The 22,274-nt window shown below is 36.2% G+C and overlaps 1 protein-coding gene across 2 annotated transcripts; it reads right to left on the reverse strand.

Annotated features, from left to right (window-relative positions):
* Positions 1 to 1,998: 1,998 nt before the first annotated feature.
* On the reverse strand, positions 1,999 to 21,229 carry LOC148959767 (uncharacterized). Of its 2 annotated transcripts, none has more exons than XR_016143916.1 (2): positions 11,985 to 21,229; positions 1,999 to 6,224 (listed from the first exon to the last, which is right to left on the reverse strand). XR_016143916.1 is itself a non-coding variant. In XM_089109611.1 (2 exons), the coding sequence occupies exon 2, from the start codon at positions 6,180 to 6,182 to the stop codon at positions 5,406 to 5,408; it is 777 nt and encodes a 258-aa protein (XP_088965737.1). In that variant the 5' UTR covers positions 6,183 to 6,224; positions 11,985 to 12,144; the 3' UTR covers positions 2,020 to 5,405. The 2 variants fall into 2 exon arrangements, 1 of the variants encoding a protein (XP_088965737.1); XM_089109611.1 differs by having other exon boundaries at positions 2,020 to 6,224; positions 11,985 to 12,144.
* Positions 21,230 to 22,274: the final 1,045 nt, after the last annotated feature.

Consider the following 22,274-nt stretch of genomic DNA (forward strand, 5'->3'; position numbering starts at 1 on the left):
TTAATTTGTTTCACTTAGCATGATGTTTTAGGATTTTGTTGGGTTGTGAAGAGATTTAAGCACACTTTCTTAGTTGTTTCATTTTTGTTAGAGACCAACGAACATCTTTAGAATAAAAACCAAATATAGAGACAACAATGACACTTTGTAAGTGATAGAAGTCAAAATCAGAAGTCTCAAGGTTAGTTAATGCAATCAAAAATCTTCCTATATATGTACTGTGTTTATAAGATGGAAGTGTTAGTTGAAGGAACCCTTATTTTAGACAAGTAGGTTATCAAAGTAAATACTGGCATATTTAATGACGATTACATTTTGCATGTGAGTTGCTTGGTAGATGCTGGCGTACAGGCAAGTCTGTCGAGACAGAACTGAAAACCTAAAATTATACTAGAACAGATATTTGGGCAACTCAGTTAATTCATTTTGTGGGTGCTTTTATACGAAGTCTTTTTGTCAAGTAGGTCCCGTAAAGTTCATTGCCTTTTTTATATAAAGCCCTGGTCAAACGATCCAAAATTTCACCCAACATTTTCACGCGCAGATCGAAAAAAGACTGGACAGAAGGTCGCACTGAAGGCTGCACAGTCTCGTGACATTTCGATCCGAAGAAACGAAAGGCAATCACTGCCTTCCCTTTTTTGTCTTGAGATATTTTCACTGTCACATCGTGGTCTTTCAGGACGAGTATCGCATCCCCTATCAAGTCCTCTGTGCTACATTTTCTTCATTGTCGCTTGATGCCTCTTCTTTCGCACAGAATACGTTATATTTCGTTATATTGTCCTTAATTCGAGTGTAACTGATTGTAAGCAAACGCGATTGCTGAAACTAACGAAAACAGCCCAAGAAAACAACAACGATGCGATGATTGAGCTTTGGCGCCCTTTAACCAACTGCGCTTGAGCAGAGTCAACAATGTTGGCTGAGGTGGTCAAACGATCCAACATTTCATCTAACGCTTCAAAACAATAGAATTGTTGGACGTCGGCAGTCAACATTTTGACCCTAGTCAAATTTCATCCAACATAAAAAATGACGATGCTGGATGACCCAACTTTGGTGGTCAAACGATCCAACATTTCCCTGACATAAAACTGCCACTTCTCGGTATTTTCGCTACCAAAGATCTAAAGCTCCAACACAATTAACAAAAATGCTATAATTCATGTTCTAGCTCTTTTCACAACCCTTGTCCTTTGAAAATAAAAGGATTCAAGTGGAATGAGGTCCAAATTTATCTTCATTAGTTAAAGACAAACTGCGTTAATGTGTTTGGAATGGCTTTCATTATTGCAGAGAAATTCCTGTGAAACTTTTGTGTGTTTTTATATCATTTTTCAATAACTTTTTTTTCGATTTATTTCTATTCGATTGATAATTTTTTTATGGTTTCCAAATTTCCAAAAATGTAGAAGATTTTCAATTACAGAGAAAGCATACTATGGAAATAGTTCAACTTTACTGTATTGTGTTGGCCATTTTCCTGCCCCGATACAAGTATGTCTGTATGTGTATTAATCACATCAAGAGAAAGGACGCAACAATGTCGGAAATATATTCAACACTGTGTAATTCGAACTTATTCTCTTTCTAACGAAAATGCTTACGAGATGACACATCTGCGAGACTAACTTCGGTCGTATTGCCATTATTCCAAATGCTGTTTATAGTATTTGTTGCTTCTTTTAATATCTAACATATATTTATATATGACTAGTAGTATGAAAATGTCTGATAAATACTACTCTTCCGGCTGTTAAACGCCTTGAGTATATGTTAACGCACCTGTGAATTAGTGCAAAAATTGCCTGTTTGTTTTGCAGATTGTTTTTCGAAACTTTTTCTTAAGCGAGAGAAATTTGGGAATTTGACTAATCACAATAACTTTCCATGGGTTTTTTTCATGAATTTATAGAGAGCTGCAAATAATCAATAAGGTCAATCACAGCGCAAGAACATGAGATCGCCAGGTAAGGTTTCCAGAACATGCATGGAACCTACAATTTCACTTAGTTTTAGATACCTCAATGGCAAATTCCAGACCTTTATTAGATAGAGGCATAAGATAGAGGTATGATTCTTCAATGACGTCATCACCAGGCATCGCATTGAAATGTAGCAAATATGAAACACCGCGATACGCCGAGAATAAACAACAATAAAAACACGTAAATCAGTAAAGGCTAATATTTCGCCCCGGCATACGGGGCTTCATCAGAGCAAAAGCTGATACTTTGTAATTGTGAAAAAAGATGTTATATAATTAAAAGGTCTGTATCATTGCAAATCTCATTGTCACTTTTATTTTGCTTTTCTAAGATGGCCATGATAAGTTTTTGTTTTTAATTTAAAGCAGGAGACTTTGAATAAAATACTAATAATAGCTGTAAATCACAATTTGAGTGATAGTAGAGCAAATTTTTTGTCCCGAGCTGCAACATGTTTGCTAAAGTATGTGATCAGCAAAGCTTTCTTTTGAGGTTTTTAGATGGATTTTCCACATTCAAAAAATCAGGAAACTTTTATGTGTTTACTTCGTTCATTAAATATACCTTGCTGCTACCACAATATGCAAATGACTCTATCTAAACGCATTCGTACCCAGATAGTTACGAATGCATTTACACACCTTACGTGCAAAAGCTTTTTTCTCCAAAAGCTATTACCTGAATAAGTCTAGGTTGGTGCCCCATGTAAAACAGACACGTTTAAACAGCACAAACTTAATAACCTCTAAAAATAAAGATTACAAGAAAATATCCTTTATATTAGTTTATGGAGTATGAAGTTGAACGAAGAAGCCAAGTTGATCAAGCAATTCATTTTTCTATTGAATATATTTACTGTAGTCTGCCCATCAAAACTCAAAATTTGTGTTAACATCATGGTCAACTTTGGTCTGTCGAATAAACTCTCTTTCGCCTAATTACTCTGACCGTGTTTTTTTACATCCATAAAAAGCTACAATGCAAATCTCTTAGTAACGCTAATTACAAAAATAACTTTGCAATATTACAAAGACGTTACCACAGGGTGATTTTTATTGAGACTAACCATTGCATTACAAAATGCTAAAAAATACAATTAGAATAGTCTACCTACATATTTACTATTTGGAACGTAAAATAAGATTGGTGGCTTGCTAAGGTGAGTGGGGCAAGACAATTAATGGAAAGCGTATAAAGCATATTGTTAGCTGAAGAATGCGTCTATGTTCAAGAATTGCTCCTATGACCATTTTACATTTATTGTAATTCATTCGCCACTTCTAAAATTTAGAATGACTTGATTCAACTAAGCCTGATTTAAAAAAAACTGAAAGTATGAATGAAAAAGACAGTTGATCAGCATATTTGGTATATTCTCCCAAACTGGAACTTTTTTACAGAATATTCAAAAGAATATTTTCCAGATAAAGCTGCTTAGCATATAAGAAAGAAGTTCTAACTCTGATCTTTTTAACATTATATAATGGCAGGGCATTTATGAAGTCAGCAAACAGTGCTAAAGAAACAATCGGAAAGACTAAAGCAAAATGCAAGAGAAAACTCAACTATAGCGCAAAGTAATATAATGCTAGGGGAAGACCGAAATTACCGGGATGTTGATTGGTACACGTGTTAGCCAATAGAAAAGTACCTTTGGTGCCAGGCCTTCGAGAGTCAAAGGATGAAGAACGGAGAAAAGGAATTGCGAAGGAGAATCGAAGAGGAAGGGTAATAGAAAAGATGATCTATCCTTGTTGACATTGTTCCAACCAATTCGTCAATCTAAACCTCGGGCGTTTTTGACGAACCTCTGGAAGCAAACTCACTTAATTTTTGTTTAGATGAACTTCTTGATGGAAGTGAAGTTTTGGACTATTGTTGAAGTACTTGAAAGAGTCTCTTCTTGGACTATTATTGTCTAAATCAAACCTAGATTAGCAGTGACCTTTTTCCATTGTATCTTACAGATTAGAAATGCAGCAACAGCATATTAAAGTGCAAATAGAAAATTATTGACGTTTCTCTGATCTAATCTAGGTGTTATCACGTAAAACGATTGCAAATATCACAGGATTACTTGCATTATATAGTCTTACCAAAATGAATTTACATTGAAATTATTTGAAGATAGATTTGCTGATAGATTTTTACGCATTATCGTGGATTAAATACATGTTATTGCTGTTTCTCTTTATTCAAGACTATTATTCGAAAGCAGAAGTTATATCTAACTAAGTCTCCCCTGTCTCTCGTTGCTTATGCTCTAAATGTCATCATATGATCAAGTTTCGTGTTCAATGACAAAATTTCAGTTATCATTGACACTCTTTTATTTTCCCGGTTTTTAAGTTCTGGGCGTATAGAATTAGCTTTTTTTATCAGAATTATACTCCTCTTTGCTAGGTCTTTACATCAAAAGGTACCCTCATGTCTATTAAGGATTAAGTAAGGGCTCTCCGTAACTTAAGAAGCTCCTGTCAAAACATTGCAATATTCATGATTATGAAAAATAGCTGAAAGAATCAAAAGACTTGTGCTAGTTTTTAAGCACAATTGCTCGTAAGCAGCAAAAAAAATGTGCACATTTTGTTGATAGAAATCAGGGACGCCAAAAATGGTGGCGCGGGGGAGTATCTCTCTTATCATTTAATAGGAGGGGCAAGGGGGGTTTAAGTCTTTTTTCCAGCAAGTTGGAGTGACATTGGCCTATCAGTGATATCCAAGGTGATTAAATGACTTTTAGATTATAGTGTTCTTGTTTTGATGATGACTTTGCGCAAAAAAGGTAAAACATTTTCATGTGCCAGAAGCAATCCCAGCTTTAAGATGCCTGCAGCCGATCGAACTGAAAATATTTGTCACGGATAAATAGTTAGAAGCTTTGAACCATTTTTTAATGTCCTTGCGTCCCTTTCCCCTTAATCGCCCCCGAGACGAAATTAGGGCTGTCGAAATCAGGGCTGCTCAAGGAGGGGGTGTCTAGGTCCCTAGATGTACCTCTCTTTATTTGCCAATAAGTCTGAAAGTTTACTGATAAAACACCTACAGGCGGCTATAAAGGCTTTTTTAAAGTCCACCCCAACACTCTCTATAGCTACGTCCTAATCGAAATGAAATTACGGAAAGTTTTTAAAATAATAGAACTCCAAATCAATCATGTAGCGTATTAGAATTGATTTCACAAAGTTAAGTGCAAAATGTTTGTTTCTATAACCTTATTAGATAATTTTATACTAAGCTACAAACCGTAATTTCGTTCTGCCTTTGCTTAAATCGTTCAAAGCATTAAAACATGCATGATCAAACCAACTAAGTTAGTACATAAAAATTATTTTTTAAAAAAATTGATAATTCGGTGCATCACCCAACTAGTAAGTGTATATGCTATAAATAGTGATAAGAATAAGAATAATCTCAATCTGAATCTACGCTGACACTTCGTAGCAGTTTGCTTCTTCTAATTCTTCGAGAATAATTCTTGTCAAACGCATTTTTTTCAAGAGATGGTAAAGTTTCTTTCCTGTTTTTAGCAATAACTTGTAAAGCACCTGTACTAGCACTGTATCTTCTACAAAGATTACCGCCAGGTCTTTTTGAGAGTCTTTCAACTGTACTTGTATCAATAAAGTCAAAAACAGAACCCTTTCGCTGCCTCGAATAGCTACTCCCTTTTTGTAAGTGGCCGTTCCTTTCCACGCTGCATTCTGCTTGGCACGCCTCGTCAGCGTTTTCATTCACCCTGCATCCCGATGATTCATCCAGACTGCGAGATTTCATCCTTATTAATGCTGATTTACCATTTCTGGTCGTTTTCGAGCCAGTTTTTTCACAAAAACTGCTGGGCTGTTTTGTCGTTGGAGAAGATGGTTCCGATAATGATAACAAATTACTTTTTCCAGGTGGCAGGCAAAGTCGTGGTAAAGACAACGAGGCTGGATTTTTCTGTTTTTTCCTTTCTTCTGGTAAAACAAGCTGTCTTTTCATTTGACTGGCATCGATATTTCTCTCTGCTTCATCTCTCTCGTCGTTAATTCGTTTTATTGCCAGTCGCAGTCGCTCAGCCCTGAGCTCCATCAACGCCTCGTCCCTCGACTTTGTTAGGTATCTCACTTTTTTGCGGAGTTCGTCTGATTCATTTTTGTTTAGGACAATTGCCCTTCGCATTGATTCACTCATTTTCCTTGTCGACATTATGCCCACGCTCCCTCATATGACTAGTTGCAAACTTTTATTCTATGAATATGATATTTGTATGTAAATTAGATGAGAATCATGCATGTATGGGGTCGTAGCAAATCCATCATCTGCAAAGACGGCAGTAAATGTCAAAAGCTCTAAAACCAAAAATAAACTTAGAGGGCTCAGGTGAAATACTCCGAACAAATGTGAGATATTCTGCGATTAAGGCTGGTTATTTCAATGTTCATTCACCTACAAAGATTAAATAATGGAGTTGCAGAGCAAGCAATGGATTACCAGCTAGATAACAATAAGCCAATTTTTCTATAAAGAAACAAAAGCATAAAAACATAGATTCTAGAAACATTTAGTATGAATAAGGACAGTGTACTATCATTCACTACACAGTGTTGAGATTACGCAATCCATCCAAAAGCTGAATGAGAAAATCAGTGAATGAGGGTATCAAAGGATTCATGAATCAGAGAAGGAAAGGCACGTGCTTTGTCGACGCTGTACTACTTTTTGCTGCTCCCCAAAAAACTAGGCAGTACCACTATGTAAGTCGTTGACCTGAAGGAGGTAAACTGTTCGATGTCAGGAAACACAGGAAATTTTTCAATGTCAACATCATATCGATATCAAGGTCAAATAAAAACCACAGAAAACCTACGCTTTCTGCCCGAAAGGGAACTTTAAACATTGACTAATAGAGTCAAAAAATTCGTTCTTATAGAGTTAGGAGTCACTGTATTCACACGTGTAGGAAGAAGAATAGAGGTAAAGGGCCAAAAATCTTCCGTTAAGACCTCGCAATCGTTCCGTATTGTTAAAGCATACAGCTCTGCTTGGAATCGTAATATTTATACCAATGAAATACATAGTTATTGGTTCATCATCCAGAGGCTGCCATTTTCCCAATTGGTTTTACAAGGGATATGCAAATGGTATTCTTATCAAATATAAATAAACCGTCAATTCTCAATCAACCCTACCTTAAAAGTCAAAAATAGTTTTCAATGTAGATAGTACTTTGCCTTATATAAGTGATATCAATGTGAAACTCCCCAAGGCTCTTTCCTCGATCCATATCTTTCAATCATCTTCCTACTGCGTGGTTCAAAACCCCATTTTACTGGAAAAAAGCTCAATCGGTTTATATGCCGGTGATCTATAATTGCACTTTTCTTACCACCATGATAATCTCCTTGCTTTTCAGTGAGATCTCTCAAATTTTGGCAAGCCTAGCTGCATCTAGCATCGTGACAGGGATCACAGGGATTCAAGCTGAAGATTTCATCCTACTCTGCTCATGCCCTGCTTATGCCCGGCTTTTACTTAAAATTGGCAATTAAAATATTAAAGCGTTACTGATATCTGTTACGTTTGGATTCAAGTTTACAGTGAGCTCACACTGGATAACCACATTGGTAAGGTTATAAAAACGCTCCAAGCCCTTGCGATTATTAAAATAAATTTCTCTAATACGATGAAATCGAGCAATGTGTCGATGATGCTCAGTTTTGCTAAAATGTTTCTTGGTAGTATATTTCCAAGATTTTAGTTTAAACTTTTACGACGGGATTAAAATTAGCGACGGCTTTCTCAAAAAGTGGAAGCTTTTAGTTCCGAGCACACAAAAGAGGCTGCAATTTTTTGCCCGAAAAATAATAATCACGTCCAAATTTAAGGAAAAAACTTTAACACATGTGAGCTGCTAATGTTAGTCAAGAAATGATTTCAACGCAACGTGAATAAAATAATGTTAACTAACAAGCATTTTTAAAACTCCACACATTTTCATTAAAATAAACGGATTTCTTTCACGACAGGGACCAAGTATATCGATTATTTTATTCCGTACACCTATGGCTGCATCATTACCAAAAGAGGTTTGAAATTTTCTTTGAGAATTGAATTCTTAAAACAACTTCCACGTGATTGGTTTTCACAACCTCCACAGGCGTAGGAATCACGAGGTGTGGTCACATCGAGAGCAAGGACCAGGAAACTGGTCGATAAGCAAAGCTATCATGCATGTCCTAAAACTATTTTCGGAAGATAGGTAGCAAACAATACAATGCAATAAAATACAATTGTTTGGAGCTTCTAGCATTGATTTGAATAGAGATTTCTACCATTCCTTTTCATTTACCTTAAAGGTAGTAATGAAATTTATAGCAATTGATCAATTTGCCTTTATTAGAATTTGTACCATCTGAAATTACAGATAAAAGACTTGCCAAGCTTTTGTTGCTTAACTATGCTAATTTGACAGAGACAGGTCTGCGAGAAGAGGGTGTGCTAACCCAACATTTTGAAACGTATTTGGAATTTTTTTTGGTTTATCTGTTTAAGCTAAGATCTTTGAAATGAATTTTTTTGCTAAAAATTACGTTAAAAAGATTTTTTCGATCAAAACCTGTTCATAAATTTGATACGCCACATCCTTAAACACCCCCCCCCCCCTCAACACTTAGAACTGGGAAATGTCAATTTACAGCCAAAGCAAAATGGATGACATGGAGTATATAGAATATGAATATGATTTACAGAAAGTTGAAATACAACAGTACGCCTGATTGTGCGACCTTTGTCCAATATTAGGGTGCTCTCTTGTCTCTTTCTGCAACAGATTCGTGATACTTTCGTAGAAATTGGTAAGTGTTTAGATCATTTATAGAAAAATTCTAAAGTGAAGTAACCTGCCTGATCTATAAAATACGAAATAATCTGCACCGCTATTCCACCAGAACTTGTACTTTGCAGCTAGCTGTCTCTTGCCTTTACTGAAACAGGACACCTTTAGTCCTCACTGCAGTGTTGAGAGAAAAAACATAAGGATTTATATTGTTGCGGTTGTCCTTTGCATGGTTTTGCAAGAGGATCCAAAGGGCAATGAACACAGCTATTTGTATCTTCATTAACAGTTGCTTAGCTCGGCCTGGTCTGTAACAGCGACGAAATTACACAAAATAAGTAATATTATGCTGGGAGATCTTCTCCTGGTTTTCTGAGATCTTCTATTCACAGAATGTAGGGATATTAATTCATGTTTCATAGATTTCTACACCATAATACGAGGTGCTTCAGTGTCTCTGAAGTAATTGATGACGTAAAAATCTGATTGTATTTTAAGGACAAAGCAGAATGACTTAACAAAAAATGAATCTAAACTGCCTCTCTGTTGCATTTCAGGAAACTAACAGTGTAGATTTGATAATCTTTTCATCGGGCCTTGACGTGCTCCCCAAACCAAGAAAGGTTTGTCAGAATGCTTTGCACATAATCTTTAAGATATATGGTATGTTGTTCGCTATTGTGAATTTATTGCTAGAACTGTATTTTTTAGGTTTCTTCCTCTTCTTTGCTTTGATGTGTTTCTGAGGAAAGTATCAAAGCGGCAAGAAATGTTGATGCATTGCATACCAAAAGGCCTAATCCGAGAAATATTTTGATGGTCACAACCTTAAGATAGAAAAGTGTCACTATCTTTCTAAAACAACCCGGAAAGCCCTTGAAATACTTCAACTGAATAAATTAACTGTTTCTTATATGATGTTACTTTGGTATTTCTTTTAAATGAAATTCTAGCAACGGTTTAGCAAATTAGCCTTGCCAGTAGAGTAACAACTGATCATCGAAATACGCTCACAGAGATGCCAGGAAAATACCATTTGCTAAGGGGTGGCCTCTCCTCGATTAGCTTTGCTACTGAGAGACCTCCTTTTTAAAAATTCCTCTTCATGCAAATTTTCTAATTTTTCTGTAGTTATGTTTAGTCTTTAAACTTGTATTGTAACTTGTAGGCTATAGTTTATTTTAATGTTTTGAAAAATTTGTATGCAAGGGAATTTAAAATTATATGAACTGAACTGAGCATTGTGACCAGGGGCGAAAATACCGGGGGTGTGGGGGGTGTGACACCCCCCAATCTTAAAAATAGCCGATTTCGCAGGGCAATCGAAGATTTCTCAGGGCGCCAAGAAGAGATTTATTACCACGCAGAAACGCCACCTCTGAAGTTCGTAAAGGGCCGTTTACGAACTTTGAAATGGAAATGTTACATTTGTTATAAACCTCCCTTCCTGACATTGCATTTTAGAGAATAGAACAGGTATGTCAGGAAGAGCTCCGTGATTAGCAGAGCGAAAGCATTCCTTACCGAAAATCGTAGCCAATGGATGCAATGATTGATGCATAAGTTTATGAGGGCAAGGTTGAGTCCACACAAATTAATTTAAGTTGTAAATTATTTTCATGACAGGTACGGCGCCACTGGGGGGAGTAGAGGGCTGAAGGCCCCCACTTTCGTCAAGATAAGAATTTTTTTATCATTTTTTCTATAACTTTTTAACAGTGTATGAAATAAAAAAAGAATAAACGTTTAAGATGCCGATTTTGTTTGATCTAATTGCTAACTTATTCACGTATATTTTTTATTATTTTTCTTTTATTTGCATTAATTCAGTAAATCATTTTCTGTATCATTGCAATGTTTTAATTTTGGATGTGTAAACATGGCCTTCTTGAGACAAGAAACTGCACATTTCTGTTCAGGAAAAAAAATTCTCTCAATCAAAACAACATTGCTCTGTCATTCACAACTATGTGCAATCTGAAACTAAAGGTTACCGTTTCTTTCCTTCCCCAACGTCCATCACTGGAGTTTTAGCATGGCATCCCCCCTCCCTATTTTTCCAATTAACAATAATCAGTTTTTCAGCAGTATAGTATTTTGCTAAATTTTAATCTGGGGGATTTTTAGCCCTTTTACAAGGTATAATTTGAAAAATTTTCTTCGCGTCGGACCCAACCACGATGGGTCCTCCTACCTCACTAAACTTGATATGCCATGAAATACAACCTTTATTACAAAGGAAAATCAATTTTCACATTTAATTCACGCTCACGTAAAAAACTAGATATTTCATAGGCAATGAAGTTTCAAGTTTGTTTTTATTGCTTAGAAGTTTGTTCTTGGTAAAGACAAATTTACACTGGTAAAGCTTTCACTAGTAACCTATAGACAAACCTTTGCTACGAGGTCTGCAGGGCACCACTCATTTTCGCAGGGCAGAAACCCTTTTCACCCCCCCCCAACCTATTGGCCAAGTTACGCCCCTGATTGTGACAATAAAATGTGTCAACAATTTAAATACCAAAATGAAATAAATTTATTCTTGATTTTGAAAGCACAACAGTTCGAACATGTACTCGTTATCACGTTATCAAAATAGTAATAAAATGATTGGTATTTGTTTCGTTTGTCACTTCTTTTTTTAAATTTCTAAATTGCTTGCTAAAGATATACTTCCGATAGAGTGAACAAAATACAGAAAGCTTATAACAGTTCATCTTTGTTGTCATGGTTTAATGTGCGAGACTCGATAACAAGTACATGCTCGTTATGTCTTGTTTTCAACAATAAAAGCTGATTATTTTTCTTTTTGGTTATTTATTTTTTTCGCACATTATAAAATCGTTAGTTGGATGAAGCACCACACGCAACTTATATTTTTAAAGGTTATTGTGGAACGTCATGTCTTATCCAATGTATTGCGTGGAAGGATCTACATATATCACCAGGTTTTCTATTTATGTTCATCAAGGCCTCCGACGAAGAGGGGGGGGGGGCATGGGGGGAACATGGCCCCCTCACTTTTTTGCAAAAGAATTGAGCTTTTTTAAAACCTTTTGTTATGATTGTTATATTCTCTCTTGACCCCTCCACTTTCCAATCTTTGTTGGAGCCCATGTTCATGCCTGTCATTACTTATAACCTATGAAATTCGCAAAGAACACAATACTCACAAAACGCAAGTGCCTGGTGTGAGTGCCTTCTGCCACAATTCAATTGCCTTCAGAACTCCAACTGTCTTCGTTGTTTGCATCAACATTTCTTGCCACTTTGATACTTTCCTCAGAAACACATCAAAGCAAAGAAGAGGAAGAAACCTAAAAAATACAGTTCTAGCAATAAATTCACAATAGCGAACAACATACCATATATCTTAAAGATTATGTGCAAAGCATTCTGACAAACCTTTCTTGGTTTGGGGAGCATGTCAAGGCCCGATGAAAAGATTATCAAATCTACACTGTTAGTTTCCTGAAATGCAACAGAGAGGCAGTTTAGATTCATTTTTTGTTAAGTCATTCTGCTTTGTCCTTAGAATACAATCAGATTTTGACGTCATCAATTACTTTAGAGACACTGAAGCACCTCGTATTATGGTGTAGAAATCTAAGCAAGCCATTCAACAAAACACTGGTGCAAATCAGTGCCTAGAGACAAGAAAGCATCTGTTCTACTAGTTCATAAGGTTGAAGTATTTTGGATTTCAAATTAAGGCTGGCTCCACAATTAAATTCGCAAAGACAGAGACATTAAAGGATCAATATTTTGAGACAGTCTGTTCAGCAGCATTGACACTTGCTATCATTTGAGTATAGCTGACAATTCCTGATCGTATGATGCTGGACACAACTTGGATTAAAGCGCTTCGTTTATATCTCGTCGGCTTGCTATGTTGATCGCAATAACCTTAAAGGTGAAATCATTAGCGAATGACAGAGTAAAAGCTCATGAGTAACAGCTCGAGACTAGCAGGCAGTTTTGATTATTGTTGTCTCATGTGATAAAAACATAGAGAGAATTCTCAGTTTAATATCCGAGTACATACAGCAAACACGATAAATCGTACTTAGCTGCACGTATATACCCTTAACCCCGAGCCCGCTAAACCAATATTGTATCGTATAGATGATAAAAGCTAGGCAGCTGTGTTTGCCATATCAACTATAATTTGATTTGAGTGTATATTAAGGGTATCAAACTTCCAAAAGTATCTTTCCTGAATCTCCCAATTATGGCTTTGGCTATTAACAGAGAATCTTAAACGTTTCTCTGTTAATAGCCATATAATTGATACGTAAGCACCCTATCATATTTTATTCAGCGCTCTAAAAACGTTTGCTTTCATGGAGAAGAAATCGTAGCTCTATATCTAAATGTTGACTTTGTCAGAGAATAGATAACTAATAAATGAATATAGAACAGATGAAAATGGACAAAGGATTCAGGGTGCTGGAGGGACGTGCCCCTAGTTTTTGGCTTTGTCAATTTCGTATCTCATCCAAATGTGTGAAGAACATGTGGGAGGAGGGGTCATGCTTTTGCAAAGTAGTCTCTGAGATATAAATCAGTGATTTTGAAATTGCCTTTAACCAAAGGTTAGAGGTGGGCACTCCCTATTGTTACAGTAGGCGTTCCCTGCCGTTATATGTAAAAAGAGTTTTTTGACAGTAAAAGGGCGTTACTTGAAATTTCGTAATTGCAACCCCCCCCCCTTCCCATAGCCTAGTGGCTGGCACCACCACTGGAAGCTGCGATGCCATTGCAACTGGGCTCTACTTGCTCCTCCAAGCACTTAATTAGCAGTGAGCATATGACCTCTGGAGTCGGTACCAGTTCTGATACGCTGGCTGGCTTTGCCACGCTGAACATCCTCGTTAAGATCTCAAACTTTCACATCAGCGTCAGAGATCACATGCTCACTACTTATAACGTGGCTCTGATGCAAATGGGGCCCGGGATGCGATCGCAACACAGCTTTCCTCATCATCACCATCGTTCTTAGCCATCTGCTTATTCGATTGAATCAGTTGTTAGATTGTTCTGAAATCACTGCCGTCAAATGAAGACATTACCATACAGATACATGATTGCAAATGTTTTTGTAGTTCACACATCAAAGCACTGATGGTATTCAGTCAGCCTTTTTATTCAATTGCGAATTTCTTCGGCTCCTTGCTTAGGGATCAAAAAATTAATTGCCCGAAAAACTCGCTAACAGGAATTCAGGTTTCATTAAACCTTCCAGCGGCCTGTCTCTAATTTTTCGATATTTTTGATGTATCTAATACTTCCAATGGTGTCTAACACGCAGTGGCGGATTTGCAACCGTTTGACCCACCGGGAAACGTAGTCAAAAGGGCGCCAATAGGTGCTAAAGTTGCATAACTTTGGGTCTTGTAAAACGGGCTCGGAAAAACTTTGCTTTAACTGAGAATCAGTTTGTTGCAAACACTGTCATAGGAAACGAAGGGGGGGGGGGGGGGTGTCAGGGGCTGGCCCTCGGAAATTTTTTTAAATCACCCTATTTAGAATGTCAGAACATGCCCCATGTCGAAAATGAAAGTTTTTTATTCACAATTGGCATTGGCATGAAGAAGACTCTCTGTCAAATTGACTGTATTTGAAGCGTCTTCACGGCTGGTCAAATTTTTAGGTATCAAGTGACGTATTGTCCTCAATTTCATGTATGAAATAATGTTATCAAATGATAGGTTTTGAAAGTTGGACCAAAGCCCAAAGCCATTTTTCAGCTAGCAAGACACTTTCCGCCAAGATTTTACAAAGAAAACAACTTCTCTGGCCTAGGAGGTGAGATTCTTTTCGATTGAACTCGATCTCGAAATCTTTAAAAATTTGACGAAATACATGACTTCATTCTCATAAATTTTCGAAAGTTTTGCAGCATACCTTTGAAAAAAAGTAAAGAGGTGCCTCAACACCTGCTAGCCTAATGACTGTGTTGCTCCTGCCTCCACGCTACAGTTACAAATCATTTACAAAAGATGTGATTTATGATCAGGTATTGAACATGTGCTTAAAACCGTAGACTTGTCCGAAAGATATCTGATAACATATCTTGGACAAATGGATTTTAAGAGATCCTGCTGCCATCCGTTTTGCGCAAATTGATGATTTTGCAGATTGATGGCTCCTTCGGTATAAGGAATTGTGCGTAGACATGGTAAAATGGATAAAGAATTTCTTGAGAAAAGTCACAGCCTCTATTCTGGGACAAAAGTTTGAACAAAGATTAGAATACTTTAATATTTAAATTTGAAACCAGTTTTATCAAAACAGCCGGTTTAACTTTCCATTAAGTTTACAGAAGGCTTTTACATGAGGGCATCAATCCTCAATAAATTATGTATAGAGTTTTTAAAAAGTTGTCAAGATTTTTGGCTTCAATTAGTCATAGCTTTTTTAGGGTACAAAACTCCTGGTTGTAACGTACAAAAAGCATGATGCATAGGAGATTTTAGTTGAATCGCAAAGTAAAATAGCTTGCCAACAACAGGACGTTGAGAAAGTATTGTCCTTGATCATACCTAGAGCAGTTCTCACTGATAAGGGATAGTTTATGGCCCAAAGAAAAAGGACTATTATTCAAGAGAGACAAGACAAGGAATATGCACATATTACGTCATCAAAAAACAGCATTATTTGAAAAATCCCCCTGAATAATTATTTCAACAAGCTTTAAGAAATAACCATAATGACTGTTACCATTTGTGAAATCCCCCCCTCCCTAACCCATCTTTGATTACGTAATATGTGAACGTTACCATACCCAATGGCCAACACATCGATAATTTTATCCAGTTATAACTATTTTGTTTGAATTGAAAGAGCACAGAGTAGTGCTTAATTAATTTTTCCAATGTGCGAGCCCTCTCAGTTATTCGATATCAGATACTCAAATAATTCACATTAGCAACTCTTTTTAACATACTAAAAGCTTTTTCGTCTGAATCTCTTTAGAGTTAAAAACGTAAGAATAAGGGTCGGAAAGAACAAGATGGAGAATAAATACCCATTTGTGGATCGAATTCTCCATCTTGTTCTTTTGGACCTTTATTCTAACGTTATATGCTCTGAAAAGTTTCAGACGAAAAAGATTTAATATGTTTAAAATTTTTTGCTATTTTCAAAGCCATTTTCAAAACAAAATATGTTTTTCTCAAGGTTTTCAAAAATCTTGCAGAAACTGCTGATAAAAATGCTTTGTTTTCAATGAATTTTCTAAACTTTTCATGAAAACGTACTTTAGACAGGAGGTCAATTTAAGATTGCAATCAGTTATAGTTTTATCCGAAATTTAGTTGCCTTCTGAAAGAAAGTTTTTGAAAAAATAACTTGGGGCAAAGGGCGCACCGGGAAATTTCCCGGTGTCCCGGTGGGCCAGTCCGCTTCTGCTAACACGGAGAACATTTAAACTGGATCTGGTCCACTTTTGGCAATAAAGACCCTGCATTTTTACGGAATCTTGTCGACCCGATCCACTTTTGCTTCCGAGGGGGTTCCAGTTTAGATCGGATCCACTTTGCTTTGTGTAAACGAGTGGTATGACGAATCTAGGGGCAAATCTCTCTTGAAAATGGTGTACGAGATTGATAATGACTAGTGATTAATTTGCGATTAAATCAATTTTATGTGTGATTAATTTAAATTTTAGTGATTATTTTGTGGTTAATTTGTGATCAATTTGTGATTATTTAGAAATTGAATCATAGATTCAAAAGTGCTCTCAAATAATTTCATGCGCATAAACGTCGTTACCCTGGGTGCCAGAGCCTCAGAGAGTCAAAGGATGATGAAGAACGGGGGAAGGAATTGCGAAGGAACGTCGTTTGAACACGTGACTGTAAAGCAATTTATAGATTAAATTAAACAACAATATTTCATAAATTAAATGACAACCTATCATGCAAGTTTAGCAAAGATTTTCCAACATATCATATTAAATTCAAAAAGAAAAATTAGCAGTTCAGGGAGGGGGGTGAATTCAGAGATAAATTTGACCGTTGCAAATTTGCAAAAGAAAAAAGGTGCAAAAGTTTAATAACATTGAAAACAAAAAACAGAGTTATATTTTATGAACAGCAGCATAAGCAAGTATTAAAGCAATATGATATATGATGGGTTTTCTGCATCATGGATGCAGGGTGACATTGGCCTGAAGTGAAAAACAGTGAACAGTTGTTGAACACCTTGCAAAAGACATTAAGACAAATGCATGTGCTCTTTTCTGTGGGCCGTCAACTTCCGTCATAAGAATTTGAATTTGCATCAAAACAGTGAACAGTTGTTGAACATCTTGTAAAAGACATTAAGGCAAATGCATGTTTTCTGTGCTGTGGGCGGCTATTTTGTCATATGAATTTGAATATGCTTCAAAAAAGCTATCTTTCTTGAACAATAGCTGTAGCAACATGGATGCAAATAGACTGAAATGAAATAAAGTGAACAGTTGTTGAACACCTCGTGAAAGACATTATGCATGTGCTCTGTTCTCTGCCCCTCGCAAATGAATTCGCTATTGCAAATTTAACTGTCATTCCTGAAACTTTTACCGAGGGCAAAAAATTACAAGTTCCGGAATTATGGAACTTGATTATCAAACTTTATTTGGGAAAATTACAAGAATCTGACATAAATAACTTCCCATGAATGTAACAGTTGCAACTGCAACAGCCGGAACTCTCTGGATCCTCCTGCAGCAATCAACAAAAATAAGTGAAAAATGACTGCTATCAGGGTTGTTTCTTGCTCAGATCAACACTAGTGGCATTTGGGCAGCAAAACCATCAATGGTTGATTCAGTGGCCACGGCATCATAACGAGGCCTTAATTTTTGCATCATAGCGAGGCCCAATCGATCTTCTTCATAATATGACAATTAACCGTTGCAACTATCTGTCCTGTTTCTTCAACTCCCCTTGTTTCCTTGAAAGAGTTATTACCTTACTTTCAATCAAAGATCGTGCTCTAACTGTGAAACATCTGCTTTTAATTTTCAAAATTCATTTTATGGTTCTTGGAGGTCTGTAAATGATTCGAATAATTCCTTCTGGTACCTTCAAGAATCACTCAAATAATGCTTTAATACTTGTCACCTTATGACTAGGACCGCTTCTAGTTAAAGACAATTATAATTGAAGGCAACGATATTATCAGAAGCCTGACATTATTTTTTCTTGCTCTCTGTTAAAAGAAATTTGAAGGTTTTCTTGAAATTCATCGATCTTCCTATCACAGCCCTCCTCGGGTTTTTTGTATGTCCGTCTGTTCTTAGAATTCGCAGGCACCCCCCCCCTTTTCTCTTACTTCACTTTTGAAAGATTGTGACGGTATGCGAACTTGGCATTCCACGTGCTGGCGAAGTCTACTTCTTAAATTATCTGACTGTAATCTTTTTACTGACCAGTTTAATTTTCAGGTTGGCGCCACCTTATTGCTAAGAAATTGCGGTGGTTATTCTCAAGCTGCTACAGCTATCAGTTAGGCGCGATGCTTCTGCGTAGGAGGGAATTGACTATTTTCCTGTGGATGCAAAACACAGGTTCCATTCTTTCCTCTAAGATCCGTTTGCTTTATTTAAGTTGTACCCTGACCAGACGAATTCCATTCTCTGCTATACGACATGAACTAACATGAACGTGTAAAAAATAATGCAGCGGACAACATATCAAGAGCTATGCTATTGATGACTCCACTACCAGAACAAAATAATGGCGACACCTGTGAAAGCTCCCCCTTCCATTTCATTGGAAACAAGAAATATTAGCTTATATCAAAGTTAGATCTTTGTTCAGGCCGAGGAAGGACATAGAGCTAACCGATCTTCAGGTAAATTTGAGTAGAAATGGCCTTATAAAGGGAATACATCGCTTTTTATGAAAACTACTGCTTCCCTCATTCCACTAGCATTGATTTGGTTCTATTAAAAAGGATGTTTTGCATTATTTTGACATATCTCACTACATTAACTCGCATGTTGCTAGTTGCCGTTTTACAAAATTCATATAGTCCTAACTGTACCAAAAAAACTACCCAAGTTGAGTTAGAGAATTTTGGGGCTAAAAGTGTCCGGAATAATGACTTAATTTGTTGTTTCCTGAACTCTCTCTGTTTTGCTATCATTTTCTATAAAAAGTTTTAAAATCATTTGAATTGAGTTTTATCACTCGCTTCTCATCCTGTAAGTATTTTGATTTTACCACTAGTTATTTTTTCTTATAACTACATAATTTCTTACGTTAAAATGGTAATATTCTACACATTTTGAAAATCTCATTTAATTTCAAAGAATTTGACTACTGGTTTAGCATTATTATCTTCTCTTTTAAGGGGAATATTTCAGTGTAAAGTGATAAGTTTGCAGAGCTTCAAATTTTTTTTATGCCATTTTGATTTGATTTGTTTGTCTTGGCAGTGTAGAATTGCCAATTCTGCTTTTTAACAGATGAAATATTCATTCATCCACTACCACTTTGTCCAAACTGACTGAAGAAATGTTGAGAAAACGGGCAAAAAAAGCATGCAGAAAGATTGAAGTTGTTAAAGCATATTTATTTTTGGAGAAGAAATCACACACGAAATCTGTCCCTGTGATAACGTATTAATAAGGGCTTGATTATGAAATTTGATTTATTCAAAATAGAGAGCAAAAACTGAGGCGACAACAAATAGTTCTTTATTTGAGAAAGAAGCATTTATCCAATTGTCTCTTCTGGCATCCCACAAGTACCTACTCGCAACTTTGATTCCATGATTTCCATTTTGTCCTATGATCACATTGCAGACATATTTAAATCTCTCAAATCCAAGGGTTTTCATTCTATCTTTGATAATCGTACTGACTCTCTTTGCCAAAATTCCGGATTTCGTTGGGTCATATTCTGCGTCAGAAAAGTTTTCTTCTAAGATCTTATCCAATAAATCTTTGGCTTTTTTTAGATCAAACCTTTTGTCTGGCTCCATTTTGTATGTGTTTTCGAAGAGGACTTTTTGTGGCTTTGGAGGCAACATGCTATTTCGCGGATCAAGCATACATGATATGGAGCTTCGGCCTGCATCGCGAGCATGATGCTCTACGCTAAAGATGCTACTTCTTCTCGTCCTTTGATGCGCTATCGGTTCAGCATCCATTTTTCACAGCTGTTGAAAATTTAGTCAATCTTTGGTATTGCTAGGCTGAAACACAAAATCGTCTTCAACAGTCTCTGCTTCGAATGCTTGCGTGATTTCTGCTACATCAACATTTCGCGCGAAATCTGTGACGTAGTTTTGGAATGTATAACGACATAATGTCTTTGCTACGTCCTTGCCATGGCTTGTTGCTATCCCTTGCTATCCCATTTTTGCATGAATTTTCCATTTTTTCAATACGGGGGTCGCCAGATGTGTAAAAAAGTGTAAATAACTTTCTTCAAGAACATAGACAGTGCTATATTTAAACAAAGGGTTTTAAACATTGGTTAGCATAAGAGTCAAATCTGACAGCCTTACAACACAATCTTCAATGAGTAAAACTGACTCCAATTAACGACAGAAATAGGAAAATAGTTTTACTCACCATTATTCTACATTTTAAAACGTCAGTCTTCTATTAATTGTTACATTTTAATTTTTGGACAATGTAATTCAAGAAGGAAAACAGGTAAGGCCCATGCTGTTTAAGTAAACATTTAACTCCGAGTAAAATGCTTAATTGAGGGGTTTAGTTGAGTGTTTTTGGATGTACCAAATAACTATAACTGGATCTTATGCTCGTATGCTCACGTTATAATTTCACATTTTTTGTCTTTATTGGCAAAAATTATAAGTTTGGACTAAATTCCAAGTAGAAAATCGACTGTTAAAATTAAAAGAAATATCAGGATCAAATATTTCAAAATAATTAATTTTTGGCTATGTTTTCTTCTTGGCCCAATACATAAATATCTTTTCTGGACACTTACTTTTTTATTGTTATAAGTCATAGTGACTAGTTTTCATAAATCATGACACAGGAGCACCGCAGGATTCAAAGAATCCTACCCAAGTCGGAGCAAAGATGATCTAAAAGTATTTATCTTAAGTCAGTCCCAGCGCCCCCCATTTATCCTAAGTCAGCCCCAACGCCCCCCCCCCAATGGCAAAAATCTCTTTTAAAAAGGGCATTTTCTGGCGTTCAATAGGGTGTGAACCCACAAATTTTTCTTACTCAACTCGTCTTTGCCCCTCAATCATACCACCCTGACTACGCTACTGAACAGAAACAAGATTAAAAATTAAACAGCCAAATTTAATGAGCAATCCTGAAATTATGACATGAGCAATTCCAATGAAAGCTAATTGATTGTCTCTGAAAAATTTTTCTCCGTAAATCAAGTACTTTTCTTAATATTTAATGAAAAACGTTTGGATTCATTTCATCCATGGGTGCTCATTAAGTCGACTTACATACATGTTTATTGTTTCGTATGATTTTGCATACAAGAATGAGGCTACCGAAAAAACGGTTCCGCTTAATATATGAAAGATTTTGCTTTTCAAATGGAAAATTTCTTCTCAAGGTGCTCTTATTGTTTATTATGCAACATTTATAAGAAAGAAAGACGAAGATAAATGACATTACCAAGTTTCAGGTAAACTTTCTCCAAAATGTCTGTCACTAAGCCAAAATTGATTTGTTAACTTTAATAAGTTTTAAATATAGCAGTTTTAAAACTTTAATAAATGTCTTATTTTTCATGCTGGCGGGCTCTCTCTCACCTGGCAAATTTCTCTCGGGCATACTCTCGCATACTCTCGGGCAAATTTCAAGTAGTTTAGTACATTTGGAACAAAATCTATAATTTAGCAATTGAAAATGTGCTCTGTTGGCAGTATTAACCCCCTGAACAAACTAAACATTTTCTGTTTAAAATTGAATATTTCATTCGTAAGTACTCTTAATCGAATAATTTTGTATATCAACTATGTGGTGCTATGTTTACCAACCTGTGAATTATCTAAAAGATTTGCTTGAAAGAAAGCTCACAATAAATCTTGAAATATTTCCTCCCACTTGTTATTGGAAAATTTATAAACATGATTTCTAAACTCACGACAGCCAATTAAAAGCTCAAAGCCGATTTGGTACAGTCGTAAATAAACTCACTTGGAAAAAGCAATTAAAAGCTTGCAGGCTCTTGCTGATGGAATTCTTTTTAACTGTGCCAAAATTGTGGTTTATTTTCTTATCACTTAGCATACTGTATGTTATTACGATTTTTCAACGATACAATTGCATGGAAGAGCATTTTTGATATCATTGCAATTGCAATTTATATACACTTAAAGTCAGGAGTTTGAAATGAACATTGTAAAATTCTCAAAATTCAAATGATTGCATGGGGATGGTTGCATGGAATTGGGTGCATGGGAATGATACAAATACTGCAGCAGTACCCCCATTTTTGAGAAAAGGTTTTATGTTT

The sequence above is a fragment of the Rhopilema esculentum genome, chromosome 8, assembly GCF_057945365.1.
Source record: "Rhopilema esculentum isolate cy_ngs chromosome 8, ASM5794536v1, whole genome shotgun sequence".
NCBI classification, from domain to species: Eukaryota; Metazoa; Cnidaria; class Scyphozoa; order Rhizostomeae; family Rhizostomatidae; genus Rhopilema; species Rhopilema esculentum.